Source organism: Artemia sp. Qi Xiang Cuo, chromosome 21 (genome assembly GCF_049724085.1).
Source record: "Artemia sp. Qi Xiang Cuo chromosome 21, ASM4972408v1, whole genome shotgun sequence".
Classification (NCBI taxonomy): Eukaryota; Metazoa; Arthropoda; class Branchiopoda; order Anostraca; family Artemiidae; genus Artemia; species Artemia sp. Qi Xiang Cuo.
Genome location: NC_142814.1, coordinates 20,749,374 through 20,761,456, shown reverse-complemented (window position 1 = coordinate 20,761,456; position 12,083 = coordinate 20,749,374). Strand labels below are relative to the sequence as shown.

Genomic DNA, 12,083 nt, shown 5'->3' with positions numbered 1-12,083 from the left:
GAAATTAATACATTTCTACTTTGTAGTTTGGTCATTGCAATATTAGCCTTAGATTTTTAATCACCGAGCAGGAAAATCGTTAAATATCAACTAAGGAGAAATTAACACCCCTCCAATAAAGAAAACTGAAAAGAATTACATGATAATAATTTCAACAATGTGTGACAAGGTTACCATTTGTCAAATATTAACTTTGTATGTTTAGATTTATTGGACGTTGATATTGCTCAATTGGTTTCATATTTAAATTAGCAAGGTAAAAAAAACAACTTAAAAGCCAAGTTTTGTGAAAACAGAAGAACAAAGTAAAACAGTGGGCCTGATAACTCCTTTCTTTTTAGGGCGCTTTGGTGTCACTCCCAGGCTGTAAAAAACGCACGGAGGCCGGTCAAAATCCTGAAAAAAAAACCATCAAATTGGTAGCTGATTCAAGAACAAACAGATCTGAGAATCCAAGCAGACAAATACTCACCTAGCTATTCATCATATTTGCCCGTTGAGAGGGAGCGTTGTCATAGTATAAACCACAATAAAAAAATACTACCAAGCAAGTGAAAACGTCTGCAAGGAATGATGAGGGCATATCCTGGGAATATTGCAAATAAGGAGAAAGGTAGCTTGTCGGGTCGACAGTAAAACCGTATAAATGCTTACGGAAAAGGTCTTGGTGCTCAAACAAGCCCATGTCTTTTCATAGAGAACAACATAGGTTGGTTGTTTACTACCCAGGGAGATATTCAAAGGAATATTTCTCAGATGTTCTGAATCAGCTGATACTCCAAGAGCCGCTGGTTGTTCCTTACGTACCACTGTTTAATGTGGATGTCTATTTGGGCCCAATCCTCTTTCAGGGAGTTGATGCAGCCCTGAAGTCCCTCAAAAATGGGAAAGCAGCTGTTTATGATGGCGCCCCTGCAGAGCTCCTGATATATGGAATTTGAGCACTTGCTAACCCAAAATTCAAACTACTTAGTAAAGTATTGGAGAATAAGGTCTTTCCGAATGGAATAAAACCATTATTGTAGATTTGTTTAAGAAAGAAACAAAAACTGTGATGAGTAGAGAGGCATCACATTTGTCGGTCGAAAGCAAAAGTCATGTGTCAAATTTTACTGAGCAGAATCCAGACTCGAGTGGACTGATGAAGGGACAAACAACATGGCTTTCGCCCAAATCGTTCTTTCTGTGATTTTATATTTAGTTTGCGTGTGTCTGAATTGGAAGAATCGAGTGAATAACAAGTGCAGATTATTCTAGTGTTTACAGACTTTTTGAAAGATTTCGACTCCATGCACCGAGAGACTTTATGGAAAATTCTCCTTATTTATGGAACCCATCTGAAAATTCCGAATATGATTAAAGCCCTGCGAAAGTATGTGCAGTCCAGACGGAGAATGGCCTTTCACGATGTGTTTGGATCCCTGGCCCTAATTATCATATAAATTTCCCTTTCTCATAATTTGTTATTTTCTCTATTAACTCATTGGTGGACCCCAATTATTAGCTAAATGTCCTATTGTCCTTTTTTATTTCCCTTAAAACTCATTTTTCGTTTTTTTCCACTGAGAATATTTTTCATCTTTCAAGACTTGCCAATAAGTTAATGTCATACAACTTACATCTGCGGATAAGTCACCTGGATAGCTAGACAATAGATTTTTATCGTTTGATACTGTGGGGTCAGAAAGGTGATTTGATTGGTGGGGTGGTTTCTTGCACGGCAACTGACGTTCCCAATTAGCGAGAACATATGTAGGGTACACGCCTCTTGTAGTTTCTCGAGAAGTAGTTTCTCGCTATGTGTTTTTAGTTGTTTTTTAGCCACAAGAAGACAAATAGTAAGCATAATACAGTTTACCGTGCCAATACTTATCTCCTAGCCAAGGTTTCAAAGTTTTGGAAGGATTTGACGGGAAATTCTCTGGTGACTTTGGATGAAGGAAATATGTTATGAGATGATGAATGTGAATATTGATTATGTGACAACAATAAAATGATGTATTTTTCCATCAGTATTGTCACACAGGGTTACTTGTAAAAAAAACAACAACAGACAAAACATAATTCCTTCGAAAATTTCACCTTCCTTCAATTTAAATCTTCTTTGTTACGTGGGAACGTGAAGTCGGGAACGCCACGTAGAATAGCCAGTTTAGATTTAATCTTATCGACGGTCACGATCTAGAAAAAAAAGACTTCAAACTTTAGGGCAAACTCATTGCATCACTATTTCTAATTCGCAAATCTCCACTATTTCAAATTTCAAATGTTAATGCAATGGTTTCCAACCATTATTTTACCATGGGTCCCTTAAAATATTTGTTTGTATGACGACTCCCTCCCATTTTACAAAATAATACAAACCCAAAAATGTTTAGTGTAAAAATTCTTTAAAACAAACTTACAAATAGAGAAAACGACTAACAATTTTATATCATTGTCTCTTAACGATATCGTTCCTTAATATAATCCTTTAATATAACTTTACTATAATCCCAATCAGGAAAAAGCCTACGTTTTTTCTTATTTGAAATAGTAAGAGATGACCTTCAGAGAATCAGGCAGTAAACTAAGTCCAATAAGTGCAAAGCTCTATTCTTTACTAGGTTTCAGCTAGCTCAGCAGCCACGATACCGATGATTGCAGTTACTAGGTTGCGAGCTACCGCTGCAACCCTGATTCATCAATCTCTGAAGCTACGCTTTAAATTAAAAATTTCAATTAATATGGGCTAGAGTTAATTCTTTATTATGACCCAAATTCCAACCACAGATCACTGTTCAAAATTTGTTCTCGCTGTCGTTTGTGCCATGCCTTTTACTTTAGTTGTTGCGATTCTCACTTTTGCACTAGTTTTCTAATCACATTTATTTGTGCTTCATTTTCATCAATCAACCCCTTAACATTTTTAAATGAGCTTAAATTGAAATTAGCGCCTTTGTAAAATTACTTTTTTTTGTTATTGGACCTTTAACTTTTGCCTTGGCTTCTCTCTTGGCATAATCAAACACATAACGCCGAACCTATGTTTTTTAAAAGAGGCTGATGTAGTATCAGGTTCTTGGCTAACGTCCTTGTAAACTCTAATGTCGTTATCACTTGGAGCTTCTATTAAAGTATTTTTAGAAGTTATGGGCTATTGTATTTCTTAGTATTGGAGGTGATCGTCTCTTACTAGGTTGATAGCTACCGCTGCAGTTATATTATTACTAGTTTCAGAAATATCCGATGAAACTTACATAGTCCCAATTTATATTGATCCTTTATGCAATTCTTTACTATAACATTGGCAAAAAATAGTATAGTAATTGCTGATTCTGCCTCACCTATCTCGTCCATTCAATTTACATAATTTTCAGTTCATCTTACATAATTTTAACATCAAATATTGCACATTTTGAAAATTTTCCATCCCTACATTCAAAATGAAAACAGGTCCTTGGAAATCAAATTTGGTCTAATTTTTATACTTTTTCACAATGTGAACACGGGTTCTAGGCCCCAACTAGATCACCCCATTTCAATTGAATTCAGAACATTTTAATGAAAATTGCCAACATTTTTACAATTTCCTATAATGAGCTTTAAGATCAAAACAGGTCTTGTGAAATAAGAGTCTAATTACATTCCATTTTTCCCATACTACCCATAAAATGTAGTAATTTAATACGATTTAATATTTAGCTGTTAGATCGATATCTAAATAATTTATGTTAATTTTTATCTTAATTTTTTCTTTCAATAACCTTTAAAATTATAGATTTATATAATTTTTATTAATTCCTTTTCAAGATCAGCTGCTATAGAATCAAAACACTTAAGTGCAAATAGATCAACCATTTCACCTTTAAAATCAATAAGATAAAAATTTTCTTTCCATATTTAGTTGTAACACATTTCATTCCTTTAATTGTGTATTCATTCCAATGTCTAAATCTCTTAATAGTTCGACTATATTTATTTTCCATTTGCATTTCGCTTAAAAGTTCCTCCATTTATTAGTAAATAGTTTTATGAAACAAATTTTCAAAATCAAAAATAATTTTTATTCCTTTAATAACCTTTGGCTTACTTCTCAGAGATTTTTCACCAGTGAAAGATTTCTGGAAAAAAAAATCCAAACACGCATTAGAAACAATTTGAGTAATGACGCGTTATTTGGTTAGATAGCGTGCATAGCCTTAGAATTCTAGGAAAAGATGGTTTGTATTTTTAATAACTTAAATTTTTCATTTCGCTTAAAAGTTTATCCATTTATTAGTAATAATTTTATTTAAAAAATATCCAAATCGAAAATAATTTATATATTAATATATAGTTTACTATCAATGGCTTCCATCATTGCTGAAAATATAACGCAGTAAATGTTGTATTGATTATCAGGTACTTGATCTAATAAAACTTTAATTTCTATATCATCAGTTGATATAAACAGTAGGATCTATTTATAGACTGAAAGTTTTTACTGAATAACTTTCGAGTTCTTTTTCGTAAACACCACCAATATTGAGTTCACCGGTTTTATCTGACAGTTCATACGTTGTAGGGATTGCATGTTTCACTGCAGCTATTCGAAACACTTCATTTGTGTAATTTAGTAGGTGACCTTTATCAAAAACACCCTTACTTTTATTAATTCTAACCAAATCCCCGATTTTGAATTTGTTTATGGATAGTTTTTGACATCAGGAAACAAACTAGTGTACGCCTTATTTTCATTTCCTTTTTTACTCGTTTCTATTGGTTTCATTTTTATGGATCGACGATTAAGAATTGTATAATTGTCAACGAAAGAGGGTAATACATCTATACAACCTTTTCATACTGCTGCGTGTAACACATTTCCACAATTTTTTTTTGGTCAGTCTGCTATATTCTTCAATGGTTTTCGTTTCCAAGTCAATTTCATATGAGAACCAATGAAGTTCATGACTCTTGAAAAATATTTTTCATAACAAATTCTTTACCTTTATTTGTTTGGAATTTTTTGTTTTTTTATTGTTAAATAAATCCGTAAAAGCCTTAATAATTTCCTTATCCGTTTGATCCTTTAAAGGAATACACCAAGCATATTTACTAAAACAATCGATGACCGTAATAATATAATAATTTTTATTTTCACTTTTATACTGCTGCTTATCAACCAAATCTGCTTGCCACTGGTCATCAACACTATGAATGTAAACGCATCTTCTTTTGACTGTATGATAAGCTAGATGGTGTAAAGAATAACTATTTTGATTTTGCAACACTTTTTTTGATTTTAGTTTTTTGATACAGTAAAACCATGTTCTTTTAATTTTCAATTAAAAGAACTTTAATTTAATTTCAATTAAATTAAGATAAATCATCAATCCCTGAGAAGTTTGAATAATAGAGTACTAAAAGTTTGTTTCGTACGCTACTCTTGTTAGTAAAAATATCCATGGTTTTTCTCAATGCTTCCTTAAAAAAAAGATTTTTCTTGCAACCACAAAGTGTACAAATACATTTAATCATTGGCACATAATTTCTTTTTTAAGCCGCCCGAGTTAAAGACATGATTGCAGCAACATTTTTACATCGCATACAATAAATCTCCATTTAATACAGATTTAAATTATTAAACAAATATAAATTATGAAACATATTAATAACCACAACAGATTTCCACGTTCTCAAGAAAGTCACAAGAACGGTAAATAGAAAGCAATAAGATTCCTCAAGCTAGACTATCTTTTAAGATTTGGAGTTTTGTACCATAAGATCAGCTCCTCATAAATGGCAGACATTGCAGAAGTGATTAGAAGTTGTTTACAACGAAAATCAAAATTTGTCAAGATACAAAATAGATTACCGTATTATACTATTAATGAATTGCGATCATTTACCAAAGATCATAATTTAAAGATTATTGACAAAAAATTGGAAATATTCAATACCATCAATGTAAATCATCTTAGTAATAAAATATCGATGTGCGGTTACTATATTCAATGGTCAGGAAATGTAAAAAGAGAAGAAGACAAAAAACAGTATTACCAAAATTTTGAACCTGAATTTAAAGTAAAATTAGAAAATGAAATTAAAGAAAAGAATAAAATTATTTCAGATTTAAAATTTAGATTTAATAGTGTAAAAAATAAAGATATTACTGAACTTATTTTTTTTTTTTTTTAATAAAAACAGATTTCTACTGCTGGCAAACATAATAAAGTGAAGAATAAATTAAAAAGTTATTTTAATAACCAATCAGAAATCAATATAATGGATGTTTATAAAAATCGACAGTTCATTCGAGATGTGACTGGTAGAGTGTTAAAAAAAAACGGAATGTTGATATTTCTAATTTATTTAGAATTAAGAAAAGAAATGCGAGAACTTGAAGATATTCCAGCGTGTGTGTTTAAAGAAAAAGAACACGGTAATAATCCAAGTATTCAAAGGACTAGAGAAAATTACGTTACAGTTAATATTTCAATGAATGCAAATGGAGCTGATTTTGGTAAACTTTTTACACTGTTGTTAGAGATTTAAAAAATAGAATGAATGATAGAGATAGTTACAGAGTTCAATTTACAACACGTGTAATATTTTATTCTCAAAGGAAAATGAAAAACTCGACCTATCCATTATAATAGCTATTCCTGGATTTTTAACAAAAATACTGATATCGATCAAAGCCATCTAAATAGTAATCACAGGAATATATACACATTAGTCATAGAGAATACACCCAGATCAAGCTTACAATTTGAAAGAGTCGATGGAATAGATTATAGAATGATACGATTACCAAACTATGTGGGAGGTACTTCGAAAGAACTAACTGAATTTGTAAGAAATAAAAAAGCTTTAGTTTAAAAAATAATGATAGTCAATGCTTTCTGGTCAATACTAGCTTATCTTGACCCAGCGAATGATAGAAATGTTGATACACTATCAAAATATAAACTCTATGAAAATGAATTCAACTTTAAAGGGATTATTAATTTTCTAATGGATATTCAAGATATCTACAAATTTGAAAAGAAATATAATTTTAAAATTTGTTATTTAGAAATAAGGAAAAATAAAGTGGTATATTCACTCATTTCTAATAAGTGAGAGAAAAAAGTCATATTCCTAAAACTAAGATTAATGGAGAAACAACTACACACGTGACTAATTTACTCTATTTTGGTAATTATTATGTTTTAATTAAAGATTTAAGTAGATTACTTGTAACTCAAATAAATAAAAATGGGCATAAAATTCGTCTATCTGCACTCTGTGGAAGACACTTTAATGAACAGGAAAAATTTGTAAAAATAATAAAAAAGAAAATTGTGAAGATCCTGACACCAATCTGCCAAAAACCAGGATCTAAAATTGAATTTAAAAACATAGCTAAACAAATGAAAGTACCTTATTGCATAATAGCCCATTTGGAATCGTATAATGAAGAATTCAATCAAAAGAAAGGTAAAAAAGACAATTAAAGTAGCAGAGCAAAAGCTATTTGCTTATGGATTCCGAGTATGTTGTTCTTTTGATACAGCCCAAAATAAATATTACGAATACTTTGGTAAAGATGCTAGCGAAAACTTTATAAATACCATAAAAGAATTGCATACAGAAATAGCCAATGAGTATGAAAATAGACAGAGATTATGATTATACACAAAAGAAAATAAGAGCACTGTCATATTTGTGATAGGAAATAGTTAATAATAATTTCCATTTAGGTCACTACCATATGACTATATGGATTTACTCTTGCTGAATGTAATAAAACTTTATAATTTCTAAACATATCCCTATTGTACTACACAATCACTCAAAATATGACTCTCATTTATTTCTTAGAGAATTAGGCTTCATCGTTTTATGGCTTTATGGCTTCATCGTTTCACCGTTTTATGGCTTCACCTTTTTATGGCTTCATCGTTAGATAGGCTTTCTGAAAATTTTGCTAATTTGCGAATGTAAATTAAACTGCAATTGTTTAAGAAATAATTTTAAGTATATTTCCAATGTATTTCAAAATAATGAAGAATTTAAAGAAATATAAAGAAAGGGACTTTTTCCTAGGAATACAGCTAAGAAAAAATAAATGATACAAAATTACCTTTAATCGACAAGTTTTATTCTAGATTAACAGGGAATAATATTTCTGAAGAAGATTATAAGAGGGCAAAATTTATTTGGAAATTATTTAAATATAAAACACTTAGATTATACTAAATTATATCTAAAAAGCGATGTTTTAATTTTATCAGATGTCGTTGAAAATTTTAGAAAGTCATGTTTAAATAGTTATAAACTAGATCCACTGCCCTTCCTGTCAGCACAGAGGACTAACATGGGAAGCTTTTCTCAAATACTCTAAAGCTAATATTCCATTATTTTCTAATGGAGATATGTATACCTTTATTGAAAAGGAATAAGAGGGGGTGTATATCATTGTATGAAAAGATATGCTAAAGCTAATAATAAATATATGAAAACCTTTGATAAAATAAAATATTCAAATTATTTAATGTATTTAGATTCTAATAACTTATATGGTTAGGCAATGCCTCAAAATTTACTTGTAAAAGATACTAAATTTATGAATACACCCGACCATTTAAAAGAAAACAGCACCTCAGACTATTACCAACAATTAAAAGATTACGTCCAATGAGAAACGAATAAGGATAACGTAGGAGCTTATACGAATTTGATTTAGAATGCCCAGGAGAGTTACACAATTTATATAAAGATTTACCACTAGCTCCTGAACATTTTCAATATAAATTAAGTGCAACTTTAAATAATAAAATAAATCATGTCGTACATTATAAGAATTTAGACTTTTATTTAAAACATGGCTTAATATTGAAACAAGTACATAGAATACTAGCAATTACTGAGTTACTCTATTTAAAAGAATATATCAATCATAATACTAAATTACGACAAAAGGGAACGAATGATTTCGAGAAAGATTTCTCTAAATTAATGAATAATGCTTTTTTGGGAAAATCATGGAAAATGTTAGAAAAAGAGATAGCATTGAAATAATCACTAGTGATGAATAAAGACAAAAAATAATTAAAAAACATAACTTAATATCCGAAATAATCTGTAGCGAGAATTTCTCGGTAGCCAGAATGGTCAAATCAAAAATAAATCTTGATAGACCTACTTATATTGTATTTGCTGTATTAGAGTTATCTAAGTTACTGATGCATGAATTTCATTATGAATACGTGGACACATTGATTTATGCTACATGGATACGGACAGTTTTATTTATGATATTCGAACTGAGGATTTTTATGAGGATATTAAAGCTGACCTCCAATAAAATTTGATACTTCGGACTATAAAAAAGATAACCCTTACAGATTCATAGGTTATTTTCAAACACAATCTGTTACTTGTTGACCTGTTGAAGAATAGGTTATACTTCAAACAGGTTATTTTGGAATAAGTCATAAATTGGTTGCTAAGTTATATTTACTTATAAATAGGTTAACGATTAGACGATCCAGTTTACGAAACAATTAAAACTTCCAGTTTCAGCTGAATTTTCACAGTATTTTTTAAGGCCGAGTAGTCACAAACATTATTGAGAAACCTAAAGTTCAAACTGTGTTGTCTTAAAAGTTTAAAATAAAAAGAAAACAAGAACTTACTTCTAAATCCCAACAAGCCGAAACCAATTAGGATTCCCGTAACAGCACCGAAGCAACAGGGAATTGGCCACTTCTGAAAGAACATATTAATATATATATATATATATATATATATATATATATATATATATATATATATATATATATATATATATATATATATATATATATATATATATATATATATATATATATATATATATATATATATATATATATATATATATATATATATATATATATATATATATATATATATATATATATATATATATATACAGGAACCCTAAATATATATTTCAAGCATATAAATCATACATAAAAGACCACAATACAAAACATTTACAACTGATGGAACTATTATAACAGTTGAATTGAAAAACTCAGATATCAACAAACATAGGAATTAGCAAAATGTTTTTAAAAAATACAAAATATGAGTATGGGGACTTCTAGATTTGTGAGAATCTCTTGGTTTTCACGTATACTGTCATTACAACAGGCAGATTATGACTTTTATTGCAAATTTTTGACAGATTTAAACTCAACATACCAAAGGAAATACTAGCTTAATTTAGATTACAGTACACCGCGGTCAAATGCAGAAAAAGTCGTGTGCACAAAAATAAAGCGACCAAAATTTTTCGGACAATAGTGAGTGTCTTTTCGATTCTTGGACTTGAGTTTACTACAGTAGACCTGCAGTGAACTTCAAGCACTTTATTCTCCCCAGTCACAGCCACTCTAACCATCTTATCCTCGAGCTCTCGTTGACTTCCGTATCTCTTCAATGAGTACAGTCAGCGGCTTGTCACTTAAAGGATGTTGTGAATTTCACTTAGGGATTAGTTAAGATTTTTCACAAAGGTGGTCTTAGGGTATTCGAAATAGACCCCTTTTAACTGCCTCTGGTAATTGATAGAATTTACAAAAAAAATCATAATATCATAACGATTATAACAATACAAGGGGTGTTATTTAAATTTTTGGACACGAAAGCATTTTGAAAAAGAAGCTAATTTACGGCATTCGGACTTAATAAGAACTACGATTGACTTGACTGTTGCCACACGTACTACCGTACTTCAAGGTCAGAGCATATTCAATAATTTGGCTGAACTATTCACGTGGTTTCGTTATTGCCCTGAAAAACTGCACCAATATTTGTTTTATAATTTAGGATAGTTCACAGACCTACCTACAAAAGCCTTTTCTTTCGATTTATGGATTGTCATAATTTGCCATTTTTCCATTTATTAAGCCAGTTAGTCAAAATGCGGACAAAAGCTTAGAAGAAAACCTTTGCTCTAACCCTAAGTAATTTTTTAACCGTTAAACATCTTCAATATCAATTTCAAAAACTAAATAGAGTAAATAGTGGTAGCCAGTTCCCACCAGGTTTTTGGGTTATTCCTTTAAAACTAAAATCAAGTACTAATAACAAGCTTGACTTTTTATCTTTGTAACAAGCCTCGAAAATAAGAGCTTTATGCTAAACTTCTGATGAAAAAATTAAAACAAACATTTTGATCAGCGCAAAAATCTGTCATGCATGTGGTCTGATACCCTAAGCTTATATAAAAGTTTCAAATTGAAAACTTAATATCAGTAAAGTAAACAAAATTTATAAAAGAAAGTGAAAATAGTAAAATGATCCGTCGAAATGTCATCCTCAATATGTAAATCCAAAGGTTATGCTGGACGAACAAAATGAGACATTACATTTATAACTGACGAAAACTCAATTAAAATGCTCAATGATCCCTTCAGCTCCATTGAATCCCCCTCCCTAATCAAGTATTTTGGATAGCTTGGACTCTATCCCCTAAAAGGATATTTCTATGTATATGCCTACTTTACGTAAAATGGTCAATGATATGGTTTCAAAGAGGACTTACTTGCCATGGTTTATCCCAGTCCAGGGGAATAACAATTGCAGATGCCCATGAGCCTGCAATGGTGAACCAAGCAAGAGTTCTCATACATTCTTCCTTCCAATCTGTGCTTGGGTCAAGTGATCTACCAAAACATTTTCCATAAATTTAACGATGATCAATGCATCTCTGTCTGTTATAAAGGGTTGCACGAAGTGGCGTCAGTTCACGAAAATTTAGGTAGAGGGGGGCAAAAAGTATTTCTAAATATGTAGGACGTGCTGCGAAAGTTATCGTTTTAAAATTGTTTTTCAATAAAATTACCAAAAAAGGCTTTTTCAATGAAAATACCTCCAACGAGATTATTTTTTCCAAAATCTAGGGGGCAAAGCCCCTTTCCCATTGACGCCTTTGGTTGCATGCGGGTACAGCCCTTAGGGGAGGGATGTAGGGTCAGAGAAAAGTGAAAGATTTTAAGGTAGCCAACAGACCTATATCAGCAGGAATGCCCCCTCTCACCATGATTCATATATACAGCCAGAAGTGTGAATATTCTAGGTAAGGG

At 30.8% G+C, this 12,083-nt stretch overlaps 1 protein-coding gene across 1 annotated transcript in view; it reads right to left on the bottom strand.

Annotated features, from left to right (window-relative positions):
* Positions 1 to 320: 320 nt before the first annotated feature.
* Positions 321 to 12,083, bottom strand: part of PIG-F (phosphatidylinositol glycan anchor biosynthesis class F) — a 36,076-nt gene continuing 24,313 nt past the window's right edge. Inside the window, exons 3-5 of the mRNA XM_089106551.1 lie at positions 11,543 to 11,663; positions 9,645 to 9,717; positions 321 to 2,181 (exon numbers count right to left, since the gene is read on the bottom strand). Of these exons, the coding sequence (XP_088962677.1) occupies positions 2,165 to 2,181; positions 9,645 to 9,717; positions 11,543 to 11,663 (211 nt within the window). The 3' untranslated portion in view covers positions 321 to 2,164. The remainder of the gene's footprint in view (positions 2,182 to 9,644; positions 9,718 to 11,542; positions 11,664 to 12,083) is intronic.